General features: G+C 38.7%; 6 protein-coding genes across 7 annotated transcripts in view; 1 reads left to right on the top strand and 5 right to left on the bottom strand.

Annotated features, from left to right (window-relative positions):
• Positions 1-1519: 1519 nt before the first annotated feature.
• LOC108368514 (probable ATP-dependent DNA helicase HFM1) lies at positions 1520-3131 on the bottom strand (the record flags this gene model as incomplete). The annotated part of the gene is made up of 5 exons (XM_017623357.1): positions 3104-3131; positions 2330-3023; positions 2123-2267; positions 1684-1716; positions 1520-1638 (listed from the first exon to the last, which is right to left on the bottom strand). Coding segments are annotated over exons 1-5 (1019 nt in total), but the record flags the coding sequence as incomplete, so codon positions are not given.
• Positions 3132-3910: 779 nt separating this feature from the next.
• geminin (geminin DNA replication inhibitor) lies at positions 3911-5549 on the bottom strand. Of its 2 annotated transcripts, XM_017623359.1 has the most exons (3): positions 5311-5536; positions 4957-5072; positions 3911-4830 (listed from the first exon to the last, which is right to left on the bottom strand). In XM_017623359.1, the coding sequence occupies exons 1-3, from the start codon at positions 5368-5370 to the stop codon at positions 4320-4322; spliced, it is 687 nt and encodes a 228-aa protein (XP_017478848.1). In that variant the 5' UTR covers positions 5371-5536; the 3' UTR covers positions 3911-4319. The 2 variants fall into 2 exon arrangements, with proteins under 2 accessions (XP_017478848.1, XP_017478851.1); XM_017623362.1 differs by lacking the exon at positions 4957-5072 and having other exon boundaries at positions 5311-5549.
• A 755-nt stretch (positions 5550-6304) lies between these two features.
• On the top strand, positions 6305-9405 carry Myb (proto-oncogene like protein Myb). Its single transcript, XM_017623356.1, has 4 exons — positions 6305-6428; positions 6502-8279; positions 8403-8549; positions 8621-9405. The coding sequence occupies exons 2-4, from the start codon at positions 7163-7165 to the stop codon at positions 9301-9303; spliced, it is 1947 nt and encodes a 648-aa protein (XP_017478845.1). The 5' UTR covers positions 6305-6428; positions 6502-7162; the 3' UTR covers positions 9304-9405.
• A 156-nt stretch (positions 9406-9561) lies between these two features.
• On the bottom strand, positions 9562-12607 carry GAA1 (glycosylphosphatidylinositol anchor attachment 1). The gene is made up of 6 exons (XM_017623355.1): positions 12338-12607; positions 11938-12288; positions 11687-11878; positions 10501-11600; positions 9950-10427; positions 9562-9863 (listed from the first exon to the last, which is right to left on the bottom strand). Exons 1-5 carry the CDS (start codon positions 12513-12515, stop codon positions 10302-10304), a joined length of 1947 nt encoding a protein of 648 aa, XP_017478844.1. The 5' UTR covers positions 12516-12607; the 3' UTR covers positions 9562-9863; positions 9950-10301.
• Positions 12608-12994: 387 nt separating this feature from the next.
• mof (males absent on the first) lies at positions 12995-14668 on the bottom strand. The gene has a single exon (XM_017623358.1). It carries the CDS (start codon positions 14592-14594, stop codon positions 13059-13061), a length of 1536 nt encoding a protein of 511 aa, XP_017478847.1. The 5' UTR covers positions 14595-14668; the 3' UTR covers positions 12995-13058.
• A 2697-nt stretch (positions 14669-17365) lies between these two features.
• Positions 17366-27124, bottom strand: part of LOC108368510 (uncharacterized) — a 41935-nt gene continuing 32176 nt past the window's right edge. The window contains 4 exon segments of the mRNA XM_017623354.1: positions 17366-20324; positions 20616-22689; positions 23130-23346; positions 26694-26981. Coding sequence (XP_017478843.1) covers positions 19283-20324; positions 20616-22689; positions 23130-23346; positions 26694-26981 — 3621 coding nt within the window. The 3' untranslated portion in view covers positions 17366-19282.

Raw genomic sequence — 27124 nt, 5'->3', positions numbered from 1 at the left:
TATGTACATACATACGCGGTCACACGCAGGTACGCCGCACACACACACAAATGCATGGCTAAACAATGTAGGGGGGGACTTGAGATCGTGCATAATACTTAAACAAAAGGCTTGTGCAGCAACAGCAATAATATCAAAAAACAACGTCAACAACATCTTCTTCGCCAGTTATAAATATGGAAGTAACTTATTTTAAAAAGAAAAGTGTAAATAAAATATCTGCATACATACATATTTGCAGTGTAAATTTGCATGTATGTATGTACCTATACTCTTTAACCCTTAAACTTCTTTGCTCTATGTAGGTAAATAAAGCCTTAAATCTCTTCATTTATGTCAACATATGTACTATATTATTATATGGCTATTTTGTTATTTTACGTTATATTTTGTAATAATTGTACATCATCTTCTTCGCTTTATGCGCTGAAAGCGTTCACTATGTACCTTTTGATAATACGTACAATTAAAAAAAGAACAAATACTCAATTTGTTATAGTTACATATGTATATGTGTATAAAAACAAATGGAAAGTGGCTCAATTATAAAATAATAAAGGATTTATAGCTAAAAGAGAACTCTTAAACATGCATTTGTTAAATTTGTATTACTATTATGAAACTAAACCGNTGGTAAATAGTTTTCGCTTCTAAACGAGTTTAGAGTTTTAAAAACAATTGTTATTTAATTACATATCGTTACCTTAATCAACAAAGGCCCTAAACCAGTAAGTTTTATATTTTATTAAGAAGTAAACAAACAAAAAAAAAAAACATTATAAAAAGAAAATCAAAAACTGTTGTTTTTGGTACAAACACTTTTGCAACTTTTAGTGAAGGAGTATTTTAATATATCCCAGCCAACAAAGAAACGTAAATTTTGCCGACAGTGCAGTTTAGTTCAATTTTCCGTATCCGAAAACAAATAGAAAAAACTCCTACAGTTATCATCAATTTTCGTATCCGGTAAACGTTCGAAAAAGATAATGTCATTTGAAAGCAATAATTGTATTTTATTTGCTCAAGCTAAACATTTGAAAGCATGCATGCTTAGTCGGCAGTGGCTGAGCATGCAGAGGAGTGTGCCGCTTTTTAATTTTCCGATTTCGGATCGGTTTTCGGATTTTTTGCTGGCCGGCATCCTATCAAAGTCTGTGAAAAACGCAGTTGGTTAGGGCCTGTGTGGCCGCTGTGGTGTAGTGGTTAGCAGTGCGTGCTACCACTCCGCAGGGCCTGGGTTCAAGCCCTGGTCAAAGCAACATCGCAAAAAAAAAGAAAAAGGTATTTTCTTAATAGCGGTCGCCCCTCGACAGGCAATGGCGAACCTCCGAGTGTATTTCTGCCATGAAAAACAGCTTCTCATAAAAATACAATCGCCATCCGGAGTCGGCGTAAAACTGTAGGTCCTTCCCCTTTGTGTAAATTAAAGTAACGATATGTAAATTGCTCTCCAAGCATACCAAAATATAGCTTAATTATATAAAGTCGAACATTTTTATAATACACTGTAGATATGTACCTCTGTGATAGTTGTGTTAGATTTGCCTTCTGTTGGTCACTAAGTGCGAAATGTGTAGTAATATTCGTTTCTAAGGCTGTTGCTGCCATTTCAGCAGACTTTCGACTATTACAGAAAATCTGTAAGAAAAAATTAGCTTGTCGTTAGAGCTAAACTGGGCTAACGCTGAATCCATCGTAATCCGATTTTCGTGAAATCTACGAAAATACATCCAATGAATACGAAATGCTACGAACGTGTGAATCTAAAGTGTATGCTGCGTTCGTAGCTATTCGGATTCAGTGTAAGAATTTTCTTAGATTTCACGAAAAATCGCACTACGATGGATTCAGTGATAGCCATGAATAGCTATTAACTGGTGGGAAATTAAATGTAGTCTTGTGAATTACTTGGCACAGAGCTCTACAAATAATCCAGCATACATATTAAATTAAGGCATTCACAAGATGTCAGAACAGTCATATTTTTGTAATGTTTTCACTAACTAAACTAAACATATTTTTTGATCTTAAAAAATTTACGTTACAGATAATATCATTTTTATGGCAGCTCAATGTGTGAAAATGGGTTTTCGATACTGTAGAATCGAATCGGTAGACTTACCAAAGTAGCTTTACACTCAGAATATTTCCTCAAAATGCCCATTAATTTGTAATTGAGGCTCATATCAAATTTAAATCCTCGCAAACATGAATTGAAACCTAGCACATACTTTTCTAACGGTACAGGACGATCGGCGTCTGAAAAACTAAAAAACAAAAACAAAAAACATTTGCAAAATAAATAATTCAAGCATTTTTAATATCTTACACGAAATGTGTGACGTTTTCAAGAATAGATGATAAATTATTTGCCCCATTTCGATCAGGTCCGACGCGAGCAATCCAACGCGTTATGTCCTGCACATTTGGTATAGTGGCTGAAGCGAGCACGTACCGCAGAGGCTCGATCATTGTATCACGAGCAATGGTATGCATACGTGAGACTATCGCTTCTAGCACAGGGCCGCGTATATCTTCGTTCAACAAGTGCACTTCATCAATAAGAAAGAGTCGCACTGAACTGATGGCGTCCCGGCAGTCACGCCAGTGACGTGTCAATGAATCCCATTTTTCTGGTGTCGTTATAATCACTTGAGCATCGCGCAATCGTGCTAGCTCATCCAGTTCACTATCACCAGTGATGAGTAAACACTTTACACCGACAACCTCAAAACGCGCCTTCCAATCGTCAAATCGTTCGGCACAAAGTGCCTTAATCGGTGCTACATAAATTGCCTTTGTTGCTACGGTAGTGTACACTGTCTGACTGGAGTTGATTGTGTCAGACTGTTGGTGGTCGAGTAACATACGCACAATTGCCAATTCAAAGGCCACAGTTTTGCCAGAGCCAGTTGGTGCACTAAGCACCACAGATTTGTTGGTATGTAGCAATATGTCGAGCAGCGAGGACTGCACTGCATTGAAGGTGTGGTAGTGCTCGAAAATCTTATCAAATGGGGACGCTGTAAGGACAAAGATATGTTAAGAAAACCCATCATTTCAATTACAATAAAAAAACTAATATATTTTTAGAAAAGGATACGTATATCGGATGGTGTTTTATTGTCCATGTTAATTGATTGACAGCGAAAGAGGAAATGAACGGAAATGTCATTTAAATAGCGGTAAACTGAACGCGGAAATGTAAAGCGCTATTGGCAACGCTATTTGCCAGCGTAAGCCAAATGGGATTGGATCGAGCTACAGAGAGGCATTAAAAAAACAATACAAAATTTCTTAAACAGTGGCAGACAAAAAATTAGCAAGTTTAAAAATTCTCGTTACCTAGTGAAAAAATAAGCTCATACATACACATTAGGGATGTAGCGAATATAGAATTTTAGACATTCGCTAATGCGAAATGGAAAATGTTGTGGTTTTCAATAATGTTTATTTTATTTAGTATATAATATATTTTCAGATTCCAGCCTAATTCTTAAAGGGTCGTAAATCAATCTTGCATCACTAAATAACCGCTCCGTCGGAACATTTGCAGGTGGAGGCGACAAATATTTGCATGCGAAACTTGACAATAGTTAAAAGTTCTTTGGATTGACGCTCTACCAGTTGAGAGGATTTTCAGTTAGGTATATTTCCTCGTTTAAAGAACAAAACCGTGAACCGTCGTTATGCACAACCGCGTAAATGACATTTTTTGCCAAAAATTGGATTTGCTCACACAAGCTCTTGGCTCAAGCCTTATCCATTCGTCTTGAAATAAATAAGAGAACCATTTGAAATATGAGTGGCTTTACTCTCTAGAAATAACTGCATGTATATTACGTGCCTTCCCTTACCTCTCCTTTAAGAGCTTTACAACAGTCAGATAGTAATAAAACATCAATTTGTCTTCATATATTTTGCAAAGTTGATTTATTTCAAATCTTCGAAAACTACATTCATTTATGTTTGTATTTATTACTAGGTACTACTTGCAAGATAGAAAATGCAACCATTTTCGAAGCCGTAATTAACACCGGGATAACATCAAAAAACAGTTGCAGTACATGTACGAGCTATTCGCTATTTCGTAGTGCACTGAAGCCCCGCAGATTCCGGGAAGAAGCGCTCCCGTTGTTTCGCTCTTGAGCGTAATTGTCGGGTACTAACATTATTACAAGAAATGTTTAAATAAACTAGCGTATTTAAGGATAAAGTAATGTAATAATAAAAATGTAAGTGTGAATTATATGAAACGACTCCAATCGTGCTAACATCGAGTTGTTAGGAAATAAGCCTTCCCCAATTATTTGTACTTTCTAAGGTGTGTGAGGATGTTCCAACCGCTTACGGTCTTCGGAAGTTATTGGTGGTTCAGCGCTTGATTTGGATGTATTACTATTGTCATCGTCGTCCAGTGTATTGCCAGCCGTTTCCGTATGTGCTTCACCGCCCGTTACTCCGCCATCGCTTTCAATCTCACGTTCTGCTTCATTTTCGTTTAGCATTTCGGTTAATACTTCCACTAAATTACGTGCCTCGTCTAACATTTGACGTGATGTATCCAATTCAGCCTCAAGACCCTCAATTCGTTCGTGCAAATGTTGATTTTCTGTAAGTGTTTCTTCTAGGGCTACACGACGTTTCTCCGCTAGATGTTCCCAATATAGTGCTCCTGGATTTGCTTCACTGGTAAGGTCCTCAGCTGTTATGGTTGACTTCTCACCACCGGGGCCCTGTTTTTGAGGGCTTGTTTGCGTTTCAGACACACGCGTGTCTACCTTCTTGCGCTTTGCAAAATCAGTGGAAGCCAAAGTGGCCTCAGTAGCACTGCAAATAAAATAAATTTTAATTATTTAATATAAGCAGTTAATTTATCAAAACATATTTACTATAAACATATAATGCATGCATGTATGTTAATATAGGTATCAATAGAAGAAACGCGCAACTTACGCTTTGAGGCGGCTCAGTTTGTCAAGTTGTGGTCGCCCAGCCAGGTTTTCTTTGTCAATGGCAATCCCGCCCGGCTGCAGCACCTTAAACGTCTTGCGCTGATTCTTCAAATTCTCCTAAGCAACATTAAAACGAGCAAGTGAGGCATATGCGATGAAAATGTCCCAATAACAAAGCATGAAACGAACATAAAAATTAAAAAAACCAAAACTTAGTATATTAAGTATATGAAATGAATGTGAAATGGCTGTTAATAAGGACAAAACAAAAGTAAATTTAACGATGTGTTAGTAGGCTTTTGAGCCAAATTAGCGTGGCTTCATTTATGTTATTAAGTATTTTCAAGCTTCAAACCTGTTGTTCGGCTGCTGATTCAATTTGAATGACGACCTTTTTCGTGGAGACATTAGACATTTTATCGATTTGTAATTAAAACCACGTTATTAATGTTAATAGAACGCGCGTAATGGACGCCGTTTATTTTGCTTCCAAAATAACACAACTGTTTTCAAACTATGATGGTTGAACGAAATTTCTCCACAGCTTTGGCTATTGTAAATGTCAAATTAAAGCGCCAAATATGTAACTGAACTTGGCTGCAATTTTGTACAGGGTTGTATTGTGTGTTATTATTTTTCTGACGTTGATAAAACAAGTGCGGAACACATTGAAAACGACGAGCTACGGGCCTCAGCTACAGCTATCTACAGCAGAAGGTACATAATTTTATTTTCTGCGGCGTTGCGTTGATCCGTTGGTGCGTTGACGACGTTAAAAAATTTGCTGTTACATACCTTGCATTGTGCCGCTCGTTGATAAGCATATCCCCAAATGTAATTTCAAATGTCAACGCATGAACGCAACAGAAAAGTTGCGAGTTGGTTTACTTTCGACGGCAACTGCGTTAACATATTCGTAGCGGCGTCGTCTGTAACAGCTGTCATACAAACACATGTGTTCAATTTTATTTGACATTGACGGCGTGACGCATTTGCCGGCGAACACATGTTGTGTACCTTCGCTTTAAACGCTTTGTCGATGGTGACATGAATTTATTAACACGGCAGCAAATAGGAATAGCGCTTATCTGGCCACAACCACAGTCGTCGCGTAGCCCCGACATCGCCATAATAATTATCAAGCATATGTGGAAAAATAATTTGACAGCTTTGATCCTAGTGCGGTGTCCATTATAGATTTACATCCTTTGAGGTGATTATTAAAAAATGATTTTATCGAAATTTTACCAGGCCTTTAGAATTTTATTTGGCGCCGTAAGAATTCTATTCGGAGCCAAACAAATGCAACTCTGCTATCTCATTTCAAAATGGCTATTGTGTTTGTAGAAGAAACCGTCGTTAAACGAGAACGAAACGTTTAGTGCGAATTAAAATTGTAAATATTACGAATCAAATTGAATGTTTCAAATTAGAAAAGTGTGTAACTAAAAGCTTTGTAGCTCTCCGCTCAAGGTTAGCCAGTTTAAAGAAGCTCAAGCGCACGTCAGTTTGCTCATTTACTGTCTGTAATTAACGCATGCTATAGGAGCTGCTACCAGAGGGTGTGTATGTCCGTCTGTGGGACTCTACAGGCATATCGGCGGATCGCTGCTTGTGACAGCTGCTGTCAACGCGTCTCTGTCGGCGTCGCTGTTCACGTTTAGTAGTTGCGCTATTCGCTGCCTCGCAATCAACTTTTTAGACGCTGAGTTTGAAATGTCAACTGTGGAAAAATAAAGGAAAAAGTAGTTAATCATCAAAACCTGGATTAATTTACATACATTTTTAAATTGAAATTCTGTGTTTTTAATGGACGAGTTTGGAAACTTTAATCTGGATAAAGAACACAATAATTTCACAAGGGAGAGCAACGTACAAACTACAAAACTCGCACCAACAACAACTAATCAAGGAACAATAGCCACAACGCAGCTAGATCGCTGCGAGGGTGATGCGATTCATCCGCGTTTACTAAATAAACATCAGACGGAAGCGGTGAAGTGTATGAGCTGTGGTCAAGTATTTAAATCCACTTCATTAGACGAAATTATTTATCATTACGAAAACGTAGCACATAAAGCATCCTTTGCGAACTGTCAATACTGCGGCGGAAAAGTTCACAAATACCAGTATTTTAACAATATTCATAACTATCACAGTTGCTCTCGTTGTAAAAGTGGTAGGGAAAACTAATATAGAATAGCAGAATGAATCGAAAAATTGATATGGACAATATCGATACGTATGTTATTGCGGAGCGGTTAGAAAGCGGAAGTGGAGATTCGGGTGAATCAGAGTGCTCGGACAATGGAGGCGGTGTCGATGATGATTCCAGTAGCTTGAGCTCGCGTACGGCTGGTGGCAATGGCTATGGTAAGCGATGGTCCAGAGCTGAAGATAATTTACTTAAGGGGCTTGTTGGGCAATATGGAGATCAGTGGGAACTGATAGCGCCGCAATTTAAAGACCGCACTGAGCAGCAGGTTCAACAGCGATGGGCTAAAGTGTTGAATCCTGAATTGATCAAAGGCCCTTGGACAAGAGAGGAAGATGAGAAAGTCACTGAACTTGTGCGGCGATTTGGACCAAAAAAATGGACACTAATATCACGATACTTAAACGGCCGCATTGGCAAGCAATGTCGTGAGCGATGGCATAATCATCTCAATCCCAATATAAAAAAGACGGCTTGGACCGAAGAAGAGGACAGAATAATTTTCAATGCCCACATGGAATGGGGTAATCAGTGGGCGAAAATAGCAAAGCTTCTGCCTGGCCGCACAGATAATGCCATAAAAAATCACTGGAACTCTACTATGAGACGAAAATATGATCCCCATCGATTGAGGGTATTAGCACGTCAGTGTCCTGATTTGCAGGATTCGCGCTCTAATCTAAAAGCGCTTATCAAAGCGAGTATTAATGGTGCAGGTCAACCGCAAATGCCGGCGCCAGCACAAGCACCGGCTCCAGCGCTATCTTTGTCTGCGCAAATTTTACAGCGCCCTCAAGCGCAGCGACAACAAAACGAACACGCTCAAGAGCAACCTAGCACATCTGTCGGGGCTACGATGCAACGCTCTGCACAACAAGTAACTAAACCACCTCCTACACGCCCACCACCAAATATTTTGAAGCGTGCTCGTCCACAATACGATGCACAATTGCAGCAGCAACAATATTTGGATATGGCTGCATGTAATACAAATGCATTAACTGTTGGTATGGACAACGTGGGTGTGTCAAGCGGTAATTGGGTAAAACAGGAAACAAAATTGCCTGAATCGCCTGTAATGACTCCTATAAAGCCATTACCATTTTCACCATCNAATACAATAACGGTTGGTATGGACAACGTGGGTTTGTCAAGCGGTAATTGGGTAAAACAGGAAACAAAATTACCTGAATCGCCTGTAATGACTCCTATAAAGCCATTACCATTTTCACCATCACAATTCCTCAATTCGCCATGTTTACCCTCATTCGAGGACATCAGTTTGTGTGCCAGCACACCAGTACATAAAGCCTCTGGACGAGAGGGAGTAGAAGTCAAAAAGGAATTAGAAAGCTCTTCAATCGAAACGCCTCACAAAAGTAAGCGGTTGCTGATAATTTTTATCATCATTTAAATACTGACGCTGTCTTTGTTTCTTTTATTTTTGCAGGTATTTTGGGCCCACGCACGCCGACACCGTTCAAGGATGCTCTCGCCGCTTTGGGTAAAAAGCGTCGATACATTCCACCAAGTCCATCCTCCTTGGTTGAAGACTTGGCCGAAATCATACACGAAGAACAGGTGAATGATTCTAATAATATGGCTATTAAGAAAGAAAATATGTCGTCGGATGCAGACTTGACCAGCGATACATCCAGAGCTACCACTGCCGGCTCAGCATCCCAACCTACAAAGAAGGCACGAAAATCGCTTATCACCAGCTGGGGTGAAAATGTTATGCCTAGTGTTGGTATTAAGCAAGAAAAGAAATCGTTGCCTTTTGAGACCGAGACTCCGAGCAAATTTCTTACTTCGACCGAGTCTATTGCATTCTCTCCCACAACGATTATTATGAAGGATACACTATGCAGTGAGGCTGATCTATTACTAAATACTAATGATGAGGCCAAAAAAGAAAATAGTCCACAACAACGACAGCAACAGCAAGGACAAAATGCACCGTCTTTATTGCCGCCACGCGAACGAAGTGGTCACCAATACTTGGATCCGAAATGGGAGAGACTTGCATGTGGTCAGACCAAGGATCAACAATTTATGGTGCAACAAGCCCACGCATGCCTCAAGAATCTCTCTCTAATGCCGCGGTCACTAAATTTTGAAAAGCAAAAATGACGTGAGCATATAGAAAAACCCCTATGAGACATTCTTTAACAATAATTGTTGATTAAATACTGCACATATACACAAACTATATACATATATATTGGATTATTGTTTTATCGCTACGAATGTTATCGAGTTGAAAGTTTTTTATTTTATATATTATACACTAATATAAACCTAAGATTGCAAACAGTTTGTGAAATATGCATACATTGTATGTACATATTCCGATTTTATATTTATGTATGTATGTATTTTGAATGATGCTGGAATCGCATTAACTGCAGACGCAGAAGTGTCTAGATTTAAGCCCAAAGAAGTTTTGAATATCATATACATAAGTACGCTATGCACGTTTCACAAATTATTCTTTTTCTATTCATAATTATTGTAAGTAATTGGTATAAATTTTCCAATATAGTAATAAAAGCAAACTAACAAACCGATATTTGAAGCTAAATTCATTTTGAAAAAAAAACAAAACTAAATTGTAGTTTATGTAAAATCCCGGTGCACACCCATTAAGTAACACAACTTACATATATGAATGTATGCAAAATATATTGTACCTATGTATTTACTCCGCAGAAGTGCGAGAACANACCCATTAAGTAACACAACTTACATATATGAATGCATGCAAAATATATTGTACCTATGTATTTACTCCGCAGAAGTGCGAGAACAGGAATGCATGATATGTATCTCTAATTTTTTTAATCAAATAAATACAAGCTATTCAAGGCGGTGAAACATTGACTTATGTTCTTTTAACCCTGGGATAAGCATTGTTCTCAAATGTTCTTAAGACTTGAGGAACTTAAAAAATAGTATTTCCAGAAATCAACAGAAATTTTTATTTGTTATTCAGAGAATATACGAAAATCCTTTTATCACAAAGAGACATATGCACAGGCATGCGTCCATATACATAACTATAGAACATTTTAAGAATATTAATGTATTTATCGTAGAATGTAGTAAAGTTTTACATTCCTGCTCAGAATTTAATCAGTCTTCTTACTGAGTGGAATACTTGTGTTTCGCTGCCGACCTAGAGCCAAGGTCCAGTACAAAATCCATAGCGGAAAATAAACTGCTGCTATTGCCGTGTACAGCCAATTCCCGTAAATCTGTGAAAATAAAATTCAGATGAAATCAATTTTACCAAAGCTTCCACTTATAAGTTTTAACATTCGCTCTTACAATACTGTCCATAAGACCGAATGTGACTGCATCCATTGCAGCTCTAAATGCTCGAATGGCTACTTGACTTAGTGCTAACTCCGGAAATTCGAACAAAGTCAGCCATAACACCACTAAATAGATGACCACTAATGGATTGAGTAAAAGTGTATAAGTTCGTGTTAAATTCTGCTGCAAGCCTTTTGTGCTCTCGCTGTTCAACAATATCGTTAGTGGTGAGATGAGCACAGCCAGCATAAAACCTAAAGCGAAATTTAGCAGACCAGTGACAATCAGCGCTACACCCATGAAAATTAGCGCAACTATATGCAACAATTGGAGACCAGCATCTGGTAACGTGTAAAATAGTGGCATTAGTATTCCGAAAAGCACTTGTACACCCAAAATTAGGCTCACAGTGATCTCTGTGCCAATACCCACGGCGGTAAAATAATCTCTTACATGTTGACTAAATGGCAGGGCATTGCAGAGAAAGCCCAACAACAGTGCTACTACCATGTAGAGCAATACTGCAATGTATGGCAACTGAACTGGTACTTTTTCTTCATGCATAAGCGATTCCTCTCCCTCAGTCGAAGTTTCATCGCCAGTAGTGATGGTTAGCCAAAGAAGGAAAGCTTTAATGAACATAGGACTAGCTAACGCAATAAGGCAGGGCATGAAGTCACCAATTGAAACGAAACGATCATTTTGTACCAAAATATAGAAAAAATAGCTTTGATGGAAACGTTCCAACAGGTTATTTAAACTGCGTGAGATGCCTTCTATGGTCTTTAAGAGAGAAAGTCCGGTGCCAAAGCGATTGTTAACATTACTGTTTGTGGTACGTTTTACAGCTTCAAGTGTCAGTGATTCAATGCGGTAACGGTGAAATAGTCCATGATTGCCGTTAGGAATGCCAGTTGCTTGACTCATTAGCATCTCTAGCATGTGACGTAGATTATCCTCTAATGTGCCACGATAGATTCGGCGCTTCTTCCTTGGCGTGTGTTTATAGCCCGAAGAAAGGCCGCTTCGTGATGTAAGTCGCTGGACCAGGTTAAACATGTCCAGATTGGGTAGTTGACCATTAAGGCCTTCAATTTTCACGTCAATGTAATCTAAAAAGTTGGTATTTAATAAAAGCTGATTTAAAAAAGTACATATGATGAACTCTGAAGTTCAAAGCCTGTTTTTTAATCTTTACCTATATCAAAATCTTGCACTTCCAAATTTAGAGCCGCTTGTAGCGCCCCTGCTCGGGCGGGTAAATTACCGCATCGCAAAATTGGCGAATCCTTAATTCCACCTTCATGGTAAGCCTCTAACCAAGCATGCATACCCAGTTGCTCTTGCTCAGTTACCAAAAATACTAAATCCTTTGCCCAGTAATTTTTCTCTAATAAAAAAAAAATGCAAAAGTGAATGAACCTACTAAAAAAGAGAGCTTCAACTTACTGCGCGCAAAGTCGGCAAACGCCAGAAGCATAGGTACACTTGCCGTAATGTCAGCATGAACTGAGTTCACTGAACGATATGGCGCCGAGAAAACCACACCCTCTGTGGAGCTGATGCGCGGAGCGCGTAATATACCATAAACATTTTTGCCATGATACTCTTTGCCGCTGCCAAAGGGATAACGGAGCGTAAAGTTATGCATATGTGTTTCAAGTCCAATTTGATGCATTTTTGCAAATATCCAAGCATGCGGAGTTGTGGATTTGTGATCACTGCGCTCACGTAGCAGCTCTTCATATAAAGATTGGGCAAAACGTACAGAATCTTGAGCGATTTCAGGATCAACCAGTCCTAAAAAGAAAAATTTAATCATGGAAAAATGTATTTTTAATTATATTACCAGGAGATAGTGCATTCTCCGATAGATAGGTGCCATGGCTGAATTCGGGGTGTGACAGGCAAACGAACCAAGCCAAGCCGGCTACGTAAAAAAACAAAGAAATTTTGCCACTGTGTTTGGCAAGGGTACGCCCAAATTTTCCCCGCGGAGTCAATGAGGGGTCCGAAAGGAGACCCATAGTGACTTAACTTGATTTTAATTAATTTTTAGCTTATAAACAGGATAATTTGCACAAAATACAGAAGCCACTCTCAGATGTTTTTGCTACGCGTTGCCAATACTCATAATAACCATCGTTGCCAATTGCAATTTCCTACAACTCAATTTGGCCCACTGTGTGCACCCAATTGGAACTATGTATAGAGTGGGTCAAAAAATGGTAGTAGAGTAGGTAAAATAACATAAAAATTAGACTATCAGGCAGGTTCTGCAATTATTAACTTGCGAGTGAATTTTAAAGGCAGATTCACCGTTTTAGTTCATATCTTTTTTTCCATGTGGTTGTTGTTGTGTTCCAGAAACCTCCTTAACCCATTCAATTATAACTCAAAGTGACTTTGCTTGAAATCCACTAGGAATTGCATAAACTGCGTTTATTTTTATTTTCATAAATCTCCGACCAGCATACTTAAAATAATTTTCAAGAAATAACATGAATTAGTTTTCATATTTGTGTACATCTAATTTTTATTATACGGCTTAAATTTGTATTACAACAAAATTAAGTAACTTTCTTAAATTTAGCATTTCCTGTTGTATTTCTTTTTGGCGGCACCCAACGTAAATAAGCTGGATCCACTGTCAATGTGGGTTTTTTGAATTGCGGTAATTGCAAATGTTCCATTACTGTTTTTGGCGTCACACAAATAACGTGCTGTCCTTTCCAGTATTTGACCATTTTCATTGATTGCAATGTGTAGATAATATCGTCTTGGGTTATTCCACTCAACTCGCTCAGTTCTTTAATACTTTGCGTGGTGGTGCGACACTCTTTCATTAACTCGAGCAATGTATAAGCCCAATAACTGCGGTAGCTTAGACGTCCTAGATCGGAAAGAGGTTTTTCTGGACTCCCAACAACACCTTCGCGTCGTGACAACTCATAGCTAAAAGCTATTAATAATTTCCCATAACCTTTCCGCTGATATGGCGGCAGAATTAATATGCAAGCCACGTTATTGTTTTCTGGCGACTCCTTTTCTTTTGAAAAGTAGCCGACAATGTGCGCTCCGCGTTTGTCTATTTCACAAAGTACGTAGAAGTAAAATGGCTCTACATCATAGTATAGCGTTTTATGATCCAAGAATAATTTTGCCATTAGGCATAGCATTTGACAGTAGAGCTTATGTTCTTTGCCATCAATTTCAAAAATTGATATAGTCCCCTTACGATAAATTTCATTTCCGGGTGGCTGCCGTTGTGTACATTCGGATGCGTGATAGCGATATGTTTTTTGGAAACGCATGTATTTCAGACAATACTCACACACATACAGTGTACCCACTTTACCGTATTCATCAGGATAAGGACTAAAATACCATGTGTCTATTTCAAAGCGTCCGATGCGCAATTTATCAATGTATTTGACTTTTGTAATTGCTTCATGTTCTTTCTCCAAAGCCGCTGTGGTTGGATCCATTTCAGCATACGTTTTTTGAATATGATTAATTTCGTCATGTCGCCGCTTTTGGTTGCGTGTCAGTTTGCGATCGCTATTTTCCATTGGCATTGGATTTTCCAAATTGGCAATTTGTTCCTTACTTAACTGCTTTATCGTTTTACCACCATTGCCATCGGCAACGTCCGTCGAATTCGCAGGTCCACTTGCTGTATCTGCATCTGTTGCATCGGTTATGCGATCACGCGATACCCATTCATCCAAACGCCGATTCAGTCCGACATAGTGCACATAATATTCTGCAGGAGTGCTGGCAGAGTTAGCGGTTGCGACTTCACCAGGACGCGACTGTATAATTTGTGCAGGATGTACATTGCCATCAGCGCGTTTTATGAGATAAACCTCACCTGTTTTTATTTGCAAATCGTTTTGTGTGTTTGTTGTGGCTGACAAATTACTGTTCGCTGCTCCCGACTCAGTATTTGTTTTGATGGCGTCGGCATCTGTGGCCGGTGTTTTTGCAACAGCTTCTATCGATTCATTTCCCTGATCATTTTTTTCGTCGGGAGCGGCGTTTTGTTCTTCTTCGGCAGCAGTTTTGTTAGTATTTTTTGATTTTCCAATTTCTGTTACGGTCATATTGCGCGGATATATAATTTTGCAGAAAATATTTCATAAACTTCCGAAATTACGCTTTTACAAATTGGACAAATGTTTTTGATCCCTTCTTCTTTCGATAATGTATTCACAATTAGAAATGAAACGATACGAGTAAATACAAGTACATTGACTGGGTTCACACAAAGACACTTTTTTTCCTCGTTTTCGGCAATTTGTCTTTTGGTGTTGCCCTTCGCGTTCACACAGAGCAATTCTTTTGTACATAATTGTTGTTGTCAGCTGCGAACGGCCAACTAGATTTACTCAGACGAACAACAGCCCAAAGCGTGTTGCCCTCCCCCTTTCTTCGTCACTTCCTCTCCCACAAGTAACGAGTTGCCGCAACAAACTTTCTCTGTCTGAACCTAGACATATGTATTTAACGTTCTCTGTTCACAATACGGGTGCATAATTGATTGTGAATCAAGTGGACTGTGTAACGCCATGTTTACATGCTCTGGATTAACAACTTATTGAACGTCTGAATGGATCATTTTCGTGCGTGCCGAAAAAGTATGAAACTGACTATTGGTGAAAATTGTATGATTTTGTACGAAGAATGACAGCTACCACTACTTAACCCTTCTTAAAAAAATCTTCCCATCGCCGGATATATATGAGCAGTGGGAATCCATTTCTAAATCTCTTCTTGCCGCTACGGAAGAGTTGGTCAGATATTATCATCCACACTGACAACATTGTTACAACGCATACAAAGCCAATCTTTAGACAATTGCCACGCGAAAGACTATTGAGTGACATCGGATTACGAGGAGGAATGAGAGATGGAAGAAGATAGAAGCAGAAAACACGAATTCCTATATCTTGGGATGATAACACGCAAGCATGCGGCTTGATATTCTATAAAAAATAGTTTCATAATCGGGCGACGAAGCGACAAATGCGGCTGTGGTAAACCAGGAAGAGCGAGCTAAAATTTTTCCTGTTTAGCCTCACGAAAACTAGGCAGTCCAATAGCAAGTGTTGAGATGATTACATATCATCATCCTCTTGACCGCTGATGCTCAAGGGCCTTTCAGAATCTCCACCAAATCGAAATGTGGGTATTTCCATGCATAAGGCGCCCCTTTGATCTTCCCCGGTCCAACCCAGGCCAGAAGGATCTTAAAATTTCGCATGTCTTAGTTTTAGCTTACATGTGGTCCAACCTCAGCAGAACAGAGACATCACATTTTTCGGCAGTGGGTCTACCGTTGTTTTTATGGCAGCTATTTCCACCTCAAAGACACAGCAGAAGTCCAGAAGCCTGAACATGGTTTTGATGGAAGCCTGAATATAGTTTTGATGGCGAGCTTCCACTAAAACACCTCCACCAATCCTGCCTCCCAGTTTTGAACCGTCCGCGAAAAAGTCTACTACTACCTTCTGCCATTAGTCTCACCCCACCCATTCTTCCCTTGAGGGAAGGTCGGTAGAGAAGGAGCAACTGCGAGTTATTTCGGAGACACACTCGTCTTTTAGTTCAGGAACAAAATCGAAGTCTTCCAGAATTTCAGAGTGTCCAGCTTTAGAGCCAGTTAACCAACCGGTTCCCATGAGCCTAATGATAGCTCGTTTTGCGACAATTCTGTTCGCAATATTTACATGTGTAATCTTCAACATGACGGTAAGCGCCAGTGTAGTTATAGGCGGCGCTTAATGCGTCACTAATTCCGGGTAGAATAATCCGCTGTACGCGCTGCAGTTGTTTAGCAAGTGTAACCTTCTATAGCGAGTTCCACCAAACAGGGGCTCCGTAAAACAAGATAGATTACTTTGGTCCAGATACCAGACAACCGACGCCTTTCTTGTCCTTTATTTAAGGCTTACACGACAGCTTCCTATCCGGGATCAGACCTAAGTAATTTGACGCTTTCGGAGAGCTGTAGACGGACACCGCCGATTGAGGAAATAGCCACATCGGGAACTTTGTACTTCCTAGTAAACAAGACTAGTTCAGTCTCGCTGGGGTTTTTGACTATGAAACGCAGTTGGACGTTCACATAGCTGCCAAGTTCAGGTAATCTTGAGTCAGATTAAAAAGGGTATCTAGAAAACGTCCCCTAAGCAGCTTAATTTCTGCAGTTCTTCCAGAAGGTCGTATGCAACCGTAATCCAGAGCAGCGGAGAGAGAATACTATTCATTATACGCTGAGTGCAGGCGCTTTCCCTGAGCTTTAAAAATACAGTCGCGTCAGTTACAAAAACAAAGATTAAAATCTAGTTACAGATGGCGCTCAGGTTCAATGACGTCCCTTCACCCGGAAAAAACCAGTTAAGAGCAGCAATAATGCGGTCTTAAAAGATAGCGTACTAATCCTGTAGTGAAATTTAAAGAATCATAATTTTTTTTGTTAGATTTGGCACTTTATTTGCATTCCAAGAATTTTATAAAACTAAATATGTACTAATTCAAATATTTTCTAATATTAATGTTTTATAACTGAAAAAGGCTTTTAATTAATTACAATTAAAAAGTTCCATTCATTAGTATGTATTGGAAATATGTGGTATTTCAAAATATTGAATATGTGTTAATTTACATACATACATATCTAGATTTTAAATTGATAACGTTTTATTCGGATAAAATTTTAATAAATAAATATTAAAAATTTAATTAACGTAGCGTGTTTTTTAATTATCAACTAATAAAAATGAAATGAGTGGTCAAAAATAATAAAAAATCACTACTATTTGAATTAATATTTAGTGTTAATTTACAATATGTATATTATTTTGGTAGTACATACTTATATACTATGGTATGTATTTAATAATCATAAAAAATAGGTAAATTTAAGATGGAAACACTTAAACTGAAGCTTAATTGCCAAAATGCAATTTGGCTAATTGAATTGAATAGAAATACACAGTGGAATTCGATATTTCTTTAACTTTTTGAAAATGGATAAAATAAAATGTTGCTGGACATTGTGTACATATGTGGTACATATTCGTTAGACCAAGCAAAAAAAAAAAAATCTTGCAATGCGACCGGAAACTGTCTCAAATTTTAATATTTAATATAGTAACGATCCTTCATTAATTTCCTCCCGCTACGATAATTCTAAGAGGTGACGCATAATTTTTTTTTTTTTAATTTTTCCCATAGAAATAACACGCAAAGAAAAAGATTTTTTTCTCTTTTAAGGTAAATATACTATTCTAGGATCAAAGAAAATCTTCGAAACTATAAGAATATATTGATTATATGCCCGTTAAGTATAATGCAGATTCAGATTCATTAAATTCCTAAATTGTCCTTTTTTCAATTACAAGATTTGCCACAAACAGGGCAAGCTAAATAAAGTCGATTAAAAAAGGACTAATTTAGGAATTCAAAGAATCTGAGTCTGCATAATACCTAAAGGGCGTATAACCAATGTATTCGGAATTTTTGATTGATCCTAGAAAATTGTATTGGCCTCAAAGGAGAACAAATTAGTTTTTTAAGTAGGGGAGAGATTTATGGAATATCATTACTGTACCAAATTCTCAATTTTGTGTCAGCTTACGGTCGCGTTGCAGGATTTTTTTTTTGGCTTAATTTAATAAACGTACATTTGAGATAACTAAATTTTTTTCCAATTTAAACATAATTAATATTTAACATTTACGTCGGATAATATGTATATGTATATCTGTGGGAATTTGACAAAACTACTTAAGTGCTCGCGCATTTTTGCTTATATTCGTTTTAAATCGTTGGGATCCCAAGCACAGTTTTCACTCTGAAGTAATCACAGGTGTGGAAGAAGATGCATTTTTTTGTATAAAAGCTGAATAAAACAGGGACTGAAAATAACCGTTAAATACCATGACATTTGTAAGATCATTTCAAAATCGTTTTTTAATTTTTATTTTAACGATTGAGAATAATCGTTAAATTTCGATACATATTTTTTCGGTCAAATATAATCGTTGAATCGTATTTTTTTTCAATACAAAAATAATCGTTTTAAATCGAAAAAATAAAATAACGGTTAAATTTGATAGGTAACACAGATATCCAATTTTAACGGTTGAATTATGGATTCCTATGATAAACATCATAATACGGCCCCTGAAATAAAATTTATAAAATTTTTGTATAGAAACTCACAAAGTTTTCCAACAAAAAGCGAACCTTCGCAAACCAAATAAGTGGTTTTGGCAAAAGTCCACAGCTATAGAACATTTTCTGTCTGCTTCTTGATTTCCTCATCAAATTCATAGCATTCTGTAAATTTAACGCTAATTTCTACTTAATACTAAAGCTATTATCAAACTCTGAAATACACTTCAAATGGAGCGCCATAGAAGCGGCTAACTGCCACAAACAATATACAAATAGAGTGCTGTCGGTTGGCCTTATAGTGCTTATCAACTATATGAGTAACGATTTGTGCTCTTTATTGCTATTGTTGGGTGCAAGAGTTGGTGCATAGTCCCCCTCCTTCTGGTGCAGAGTTACATATATTTATAGGCTTCCAATTTTTATTTGCGTCCCGTCAAATGAAAGTTAAGCCTTTTTGGATACGCGATTTTTCATCTAACTAGTGCGCTGGAGTTCTTCTTTTGCATTATCCTATCGCCTAATATGTATGTTTGTATTTACATTTTGTAAGTATTGTCTAGCTGACTTTGCAATTTTCTCATTTCCACTATCCCCTTTGATCATTCAATTATTTATCACCTTCCACATTACGTACGGATATTATTGTGGCACCACCTGGTGTACGACGCCTTTGCTCATCCTTATAGAGTATTCGTCTATTGGCAGTTGCACTCTCCATTGTTGTTTTATTGCTATACGTATTCAGCACATACCCGTCATTACTCGAGCTGTCTCTACGCACTATGCTCGCCGTATCCTTGTTAATCTCAATGGGCGAACGTGGCTCCAGCGATGTGGAGTGGCGCAGCTGGTGGTATTTGTTGGGCGTGCTGCTGTGACGGTAACTTTCATCGCCATGCAACGTCTTATACAAATCTGGCGCTTGTTGATGCAATCCGCGCATAAATGCTTGCTTCTTATCCAACGTATCGACATGCTCTCCCTCTAAGCTATCAATTTTAGTTAAATCCTTTTGACTGCGGCTAATTAAATTCACAATTGAGGGGCTTTTCAGTCCACTCTGCAACGAATTTTCCTTTGACGGACCGCTGTAGAGGTGCGGGTTCGATTTGTAGGCTTGACTGGCGTACAGGTTACTTGTATTGTGACTGTTGTAGTTGTTGGTGTAATTATTTTTTGTTAGCTTTTCAATGTAAATGGGACTGGGGTCGTGACTGCCATTCATGGCATGGACGTTGAAGCTTTTGCTGCGATTGAGCGCTTTGGCGTAGGTGCGTGCAGGTTTTGCTGGACCAACGGCCGTTACAGTGGTTGTGTGTTGTTGTTGCATTCTTTGCTGCTGTTCTTGTTGCTGTTGCTGCTGCTGCTGCTGGTGTTGTTGTTGTTGGTATTGTGCTCGTTGCTCAGGATGTCCCAGAGTGCTATAGCCGCTTGATACCAGACGTTGCCCAGATCTGTGATAGCCAGACGATTGCGCGGCATGCGAGGGCTGAGTATGTGGCTGTTGGTGCGGTTGCTGCTGATGATGATCCTGCAATTTGCGTGGCAATGTTTGCGTAGTGCGATAGTCCTGATTTAAATTGGGCGTTGAAGCAGCGAAGTTTTGACCTGTGCGTTGATATCGGCCCAAGGTGCTGGTCGTAACGTTTCTAGAAAAGAGGAAAAAATCAAGTTATAAAAAAATTGGATGCAAAATGGTAGCAAAATGAGAGCAGAGAATCGAAGTGGCGAGTCAGTCCAGTAATGATTCGATTCCGTGGCAAGTAAGACTAAGCTAATGGGTAGCTGCTACTACAAGGGAGATTCAACACTTCCTCTTAAACTGCCCAGCTTTTGCAGGACTGCGGTTCAAATGGGGACTAAAAATCGGAGGAATCTAAGCCGCTGCAGTGCTATATTTAAGAAAGAAAAAAACAAAATGGAAAGAATATTTAACTCACCTCTGCTTGTAGTAGTCCCCTTCATCACGCCGGTTCGTCGCCGCACTTGCCTCGCGATTTGTCCGCTCAAGCCTGCCCACATATCCTGGATCTGCACTCTCTCGTCCAGCTAAAGTTTTACGTTTCCCCACAGACCCTGGCCCGTACATATTTTCCTTGCCATACAAAGTGCTCGAGTATGGATCTTCACCCAAGTAGTAACGCTGCCTAGGACTCGGTCCACGTTCGCCCGTCTCTCGCTCGTTAGCGTAAGGATCTGCTGAATTGGCACGCTTAAGTTGTGTTGGCGGTTGCCCATTGCGCTCCAAAGGCGTCGCATGCCCATAGCTTTTATGCGTCTGTGTCGTTTCGTTTGGCATGCTCTCCAACTCGGACTCATTACTGCCTCCCTGACCGCCAATATGACTGTCTATGAGATTATATTGCTGATAGGTGGTTTGTTGGCCGCCCATCTTATCGATGGCTTGTGGTGATGGCGACTGTTCACGGGACTTACTGCGCGACTTCATGCGCATTTTACGTTCTGCGCTTGCCGACCGTATCTTATTGACGAGCTTGCGCAACGAATTTCCTATCACTTGACCCATTCTGCTTGACTTGTGTGAGGCGACGGTCGAGTTGGAAATAGTGGAGGCTGTTGTTTGCGTTGTTTGTGTCGCCATGACAGGACGCAAAAAGGCTTGCGAGTGTGGATGCTCGTGTGGCGTTGTTGGCGCGAATCGTGTGCGTTGATTTTGCTTTCGTGTCAGCGTGCTGCTCTGCACATACGCCTGATTGGGTGGTCCATAGCTGATGGTTGTACTATCAGCGACGTTGTTACGATAGTTGCGATGATTACGCACACCATTCACATATTCCACCTGCGGCGATGAGGAGCGACTGCGCGGCGGTGGTGAGTAATCAGGCGGCGGTTCCAACAGATTTCGTTGGCTATGCGCATGTTGACGCTCTAATGGCACTTTGTGTGGCGGTGGCGGTGAGGCGCTATGTTGCTGCCGTAGCTTTTTCTCGATAGCGCGTCGACGTTGTGGCACCGTAGGTCGACCTAATGTGCTGGTTTGAAATTGCTCGCGATCGGGCGAAATTGCACGTGGCTCCGCAAGCATGGGTTTGAGTGAATTCGAGTTGTGTAACTCATAGCCTACGCGTGTTGTATCGTCCAATGTGCGTTCATAGCTACGGCTACGTAACTCGCCTAGCTCGTACTTTTTTACTGGACTAGGTGCGACCCCTGAGGAGTGTCGCATTTCTACATCGCGCTCCTGACTTTGTTGCTTAGTAGGCACGTAAGTTCGTTTGTTGTGTTCCAAGTCGCCTCCAACATTCAGTCCACTGTATCTAAGGTCACCACGTGAACCGCTCACATGACGTACACCCATTTCTCGACTCGTCTTTGCAGTACCCAACGCCGGCACGTCCAACTCATCGAGTCTGTCACGCGAATTACGAATAGTCTTTGCCAGAAACTGTGATGATAAACTTTGTCGCTGCTTCTGATGCAGAATATCTTCGCGGCTTACATAGTTGTCACTAGACTCCACCAAATAATGATTCTCCTGCTGTTTATCTCGTCCATTATGGACCTCACTACGCCGCAAACGATTGCGTTCGACAGTCTCTTGCAGATCCTCGCGAAATGCTTTTGTGGCAAAGTGATTAACAGGCGGCTCTTTGCGTTCGGTCCAATTCGAAATGCCCTGATAGTACTTGGAACGACCGGCTGGTCCACTTGGATGTGCCTCCAAAATATGGTCTTTCGGCTGCTTGCGTTCAAAGGTGTTGTTCGCGGTCGCTCTTTGGCCGTTGGTCAGCGGTGTCGGTGCCGGTGCCTGTGTTTGATTTGATTTAATTGTAACATTGAAGAACGTTTTCTTGGTTGGTTCTATGTCGCCGCTGCCGCCACCAACAACACCGCCAACTGCGTCATCTTCTCGTGAATCATTTGAGGCAGTCGATTCACTACCGAAATGTGATTCTAACCACTTAATCGTTTCACCCTTACGTGTTTCCTCCTCACGATCAAAGTCCAGCGGTCGTTTAGTCAATGCATCTTTGCGGTCGGCCAGTAGGGTGGCTTCTTCAAAGAAACAAATATTTGAATATAGTTTAAGCAGAAAAGGATAGCTAATCAACATTTAATAAGTAATATTTTCTCAAATCAAAGCAGATAAGGTTCGACGTGCTCAGATTGAGGAGATGGCAAAGCTAAACTTTCAAATTGCAGTTCGGAACTTGACCTATTTCTTTCGAAGATATATCCTGCCAGGTCCAAAGTTTCTAGGATTATTACAGTAAAGTCATTTTTGAAAACGTTCTTTCAATTCATTTAAAAGAGGCTAAAAAATCTACTTTAAAACATTGGTCATCAGATAATCGTTAGGCTTTGTTTAGGGAGCTTTTGAAATAAGTGAGAATCTTGAGTAACACCATGTGAGAATGGAGTTCCCTTGGCTCTTAAAAGATCAAAAGTCGTTTGTTTTGCACTTACTAAATCAATGTAGACTTCTATCTTACCCTTATGCGGCTGCAATGCACTCTTCTGATGCGGACGTCGCAATTTTCGCATACGATCCGATAAGCTATCCCAATCGCCGGGTCGTTCCAATGAGCCATCCTTTTCGATTTGCATTGTCTCGGCAGCGTATCTCATTTCGGTATTAACCACTTTGCCATCAACAACCTTATCGACGTATTGCTCGTCACGTTGCTTGTAGAGGCGCTGTGTAGCTTCCTAGAATTATTGAAAAATAATATTTTTAAGATAATGCAAACCAAATGAGTGCTTAATAAAATGTATGAAAGAATTAAAATGGAGGAAGGTTTTTAACGGCGTGGGTTTGTTTTTGTAGAATCAGCAATCTTGGAATAAGTCTGCCAATAAACAATGTACGCGAATTCGGTACAAAAGATACACCGCATGGAATACCTAACCGCATCATTATGTCCCTTTCTGAATAGAAATATGTATATTATCTCATTAAACATCCGTCGTGCTTTCGAAAAATTGTGAATATTGGAACTACATAAAATATTTGCTACTTTCCCGGGTGGGAAAGCCTTCTCGGAAATACTAAATACATAGATTGGGACTTGGAGGAACTTTGTTCCAAACAAATTATGTCTAAGGTTCCAGTTAGAGGTACCAGAAGTATCATTTATAATAAAAAATGCAGTATCAATTCATTTCAGATAAAGTCTGTAAACAAAATCAAGGATTGAGTCACGCACAAAAAATAATTACGGCGATTTTTATTACAAGCTTTTATTTAACTTCACTTGTATGTATGTATGTATCTATCTGTATACGTCCTCATGGATCCTTATTTCAAATGTATGGAGAACCTCTGTTCGGCAGAGTTTAGAACACTCTGCTCTTTTAAATAATTCATGGACATTTCGTTTATTGACACTTTTATCGTCGGAAGGAAGATAAATTTGTAAAAGAAAACAGTTAAAAGGTTGTCCATTCAAATTTCCTGATATATTCTTGTTTTTACAGCTATTGTGCCACACAATTATTGGGAAACTCCTGAAAGAAGAGTTTTTCGATCGAAAAATATTGATTTTCAAGAAGTCTCTACCATTTCTACGAGAAGTTGTTTTTTCCCATATAAAATACCTGGAAAACTTTGAGCGTTTTGAGCACTCTCTAAATATTTTTTGATTTCAAAATAAAAAATAGTATTTTTTTCGGTATGGAACAATCCCAGGGGATGTCGGAAATAAAATTCCGACTTTAATTTTTTTTGGACCACCCTAATGTACAAAAAAAAATTAATAATAAATCGGCCGTTCTTTATACTCGTTTTTTAATATTTCCGGCATTTCACAAACATACGACGTTGTCGTCCCAGACAGTCTCACCATGGCTAAGCAGTTCTTGAAACCCATTGGTCTACCATGCTGCACATCAATCTTAGGATCTTTGGACTGCATCCTCAAGATTTGCCTGCTAAACGTAGCTTTTGATCTGGTCGCGTCAACATGAGATCTCCACTGAAGCGTAGAGTCAATGAAATGCGCAAAATGTAACTACGACCTCATTCAGGATTATATTCATTATACTTGGTAGGTTCCTTTTCTTAGTGAAGGGTACTATGCACAGTGGTGCCAAAATAAGGCCTTTATTTTTCAGCCGATTTAAAGAACAATTTTAAATATTTAGAAAAGAATTTGGCCAAAATTATTATTTTTTTTTTATGTTTATGATAAGGGTTAATATGTAGTTTAAGTATGCAGTTTTATAGAGTATTAAATTTAAGTGCAAGTTTCAAGTGGTTAAGAAATCGCGTTGATTTTTAATAATTTCGTTTTACTGAAACTTGGAGGACATTTGGAAAGTTTGCTAAAATTAAAAAAAAATATATATATTTTTCATGAAATATTTTTTATAAAATTTCCAATTTTTCTCGTGCAGTTTTTCCTCTTAGGGAAACCCTATAATATTTTCAATTAATTTTTATGTAACATTTTTTAACAGGAACAGGGTAATCGATTTTCTTCAAAATTTGTATTGTTTCTCTGAATTCAGCACTAAAAATTTAACATAAACAAATAAAAATTCAAAAATGGAGCTGCACAAATTTCTCTTAAATCTTGTCAGCTCTCTAGAATAAAAACATTATCAAATCGGTTGAAAAATGAGAGCTCTGGACTATTTTGAACAGTGAACTCTAGTTTGGCATCACTGTGTGATGGTCGTAGACTACGACTCGTAGCGGAGGAATTGATATTAAGCTCCAAACTGGCGCATCAACTCTTCGTAAAGCTTAAACCTATTTGCAATATATCGCAGATGATGCTGTCGAACTTTCATCTTTATTACTAGCGAGGATTTGTAGAAGTTTGTCTACTATCATGAGCATCCTTTTAATTGGGGAACTGTAGCACACAGCCCCAATTTCGCTTTGAGCAATTCTTGTTTGAAGCAGTTTGGCTATCCATCTGCGGATGGTCGACACTTCGTTATATAGAGGCTTTTACAGAGACAATATACTTCGAAGGTTTTCATGCTCAAAATTTCTTCGTTATACATATCTTTCGACCATTTCTGTACAGAAATTTTCGCAACGAGTTTTTTTCAGTGGACTCAGCAGAAATTTCCTTCCTTTTACCAGTATTCGTTACTTCGAGGTTTCATTGTATACCTATTCAAGTGATGAGAAAATATCAAAGGGCTATTATCTTTTCACCACTTTCTTTAACGATCGACCTTCTTCTTCAAAATCTAACTAAAGAGGGTTTTTTCTATAATGACACGTGAAGATGTGAATTTAATTCTGGAAGAAAAGAAATGTGAAGCAGGGTGTAATATGTTTTTATTTTAAATCGACCCCCGCATCACCTAACGACTAAATTTTCTGTGGTGTTATTTCTTTCCATTTAAGTAATATCCATTCTAAATGTGAAACAAATCGGACCATAAATAAGAGTTTTCCAAATATCTCGATTCCTGCGCCACCTATCGGGTAAATTTTTTTTGTGGATTTATTCGCTTTGACGTAAGTAATATAGATTCTCAATCGGACCGTAAACTAGGGGTTTTCAAATATATCAACAACCGCGCCACTTAGTGGAATAATTCATTTTTCACATTGCATTGTCAGGGTTAAAAGTTTCAAGTCTCTAGCTCATCGAGAAGTTGATTAAAAATTGATTGAAAGATTTGATTACGCATAGATGAAACATAATAAAAGCTTGTAATAATTAAATTTTTCAATTCTTTTTAACAAAAAAATGGAAAAAACAATCGGTATATTCGTAATCAGAAAGACACTAATCGCCAAATTTGTTTACTTTGTTGTCCAAATTCATTTTGCCTTGTACTTGTCTTACGTGTATTCTTAAGTGCAGGAAATTTCTTGTACATATTATTTTTTTCTGGATTTCTATATATTTATTACTGACACCTAATTTTTTACCGTTTAACTTTTCAGAGATTTCCTAATTAACAACCAGCTACTTGTAATTAGCATTTTTTCTTGTTCACGTGGAATTTCTTTACTATTTTTTCTACTACTTCATTAGCAGCCACCTCCCAAAAAATAAAACGCCTAATTTTTTCCCCGATTGACTTACCACAGTTTCGATTTTCTCACGACTTCCCGTTGAATGATCGTCTTCTTCGGGCAGCTCACGGTCTACAATTACTTCGTGCTCAGTTGTTTTTTTGCTCTCTGTAACAAGTTTACCATCAGCTTGCAGTAGGCAACGCTTCTCAATATCTTCCGAATCGATAGTTTTAAACGACTTGGTCGTATTGGCGATAATGCGTGGACCCAATGGCACAAGTTGCTTATGATTTTCCGCTGCTAGTAAAACTTCTTGTAGATTCTCAACGCCGCTATTGACTGCCTTCACGTAAGTCTAACAACAAATAGAAATATAAAAAAATTAAATAAATATGAGTACACATAAAGCATATGCACATACATACATACATACTATTATAAAGCAAAAATATATATCTACTAAGTACGTGCTATAAAAAAAAAAAACAAGATTTCGTT

The sequence above is a fragment of the Rhagoletis zephyria genome, unplaced genomic scaffold (assembly GCF_001687245.7).
Source record: "Rhagoletis zephyria isolate East Lansing unplaced genomic scaffold, Rhagoletis_zephyria_1.1 Rzeph_scaffold_03159, whole genome shotgun sequence".
NCBI classification, from domain to species: Eukaryota; Metazoa; Arthropoda; class Insecta; order Diptera; family Tephritidae; genus Rhagoletis; species Rhagoletis zephyria.
This window is presented reverse-complemented; position numbering and strand designations above follow the sequence as displayed.

What these genes read in the sequence shown, in the direction of transcription:
- geminin (XM_017623359.1), bottom strand. Translation starts at nt 5,370, where the DNA reads ATGTCTAATGTCTCCACGAAAAAGGTCGTCATTCAAATTGAATCAGCA. An exon ending in AATCAGCAGCCGAACAACAG is followed by an intron (nt 5,073 to 5,310) that starts GTTTGAAGCTTG and finishes AATGTTGCTTAG; the next exon opens with GAGAATTTGAAGAATCAGCG. An exon ending in AAACTGAGCCGCCTCAAAGC is followed by an intron (nt 4,831 to 4,956) that starts GTAAGTTGCGCG and finishes TTTTATTTGCAG; the next exon opens with TGCTACTGAGGCCACTTTGG.
- Myb (XM_017623356.1), top strand. Translation starts at nt 7,163, where the DNA reads ATGAATCGAAAAATTGATATGGACAATATCGATACGTATGTTATTGCG. An exon ending in AATCGAAACGCCTCACAAAA is followed by an intron (nt 8,550 to 8,620) that starts GTAAGCGGTTGC and finishes TTATTTTTGCAG; the next exon opens with GTATTTTGGGCCCACGCACG.
- GAA1 (XM_017623355.1), bottom strand. Translation starts at nt 12,515, where the DNA reads ATGGGTCTCCTTTCGGACCCCTCATTGACTCCGCGGGGAAAATTTGGG. An exon ending in GGAGAATGCACTATCTCCTG is followed by an intron (nt 12,289 to 12,337) that starts GTAATATAATTA and finishes TTTTCTTTTTAG; the next exon opens with GACTGGTTGATCCTGAAATC. An exon ending in GTTTGCCGACTTTGCGCGCA is followed by an intron (nt 11,879 to 11,937) that starts GTAAGTTGAAGC and finishes TTTTTTTATTAG; the next exon opens with AGAAAAATTACTGGGCAAAG.
- mof (XM_017623358.1), bottom strand. Translation starts at nt 14,594, where the DNA reads ATGACCGTAACAGAAATTGGAAAATCAAAAAATACTAACAAAACTGCT.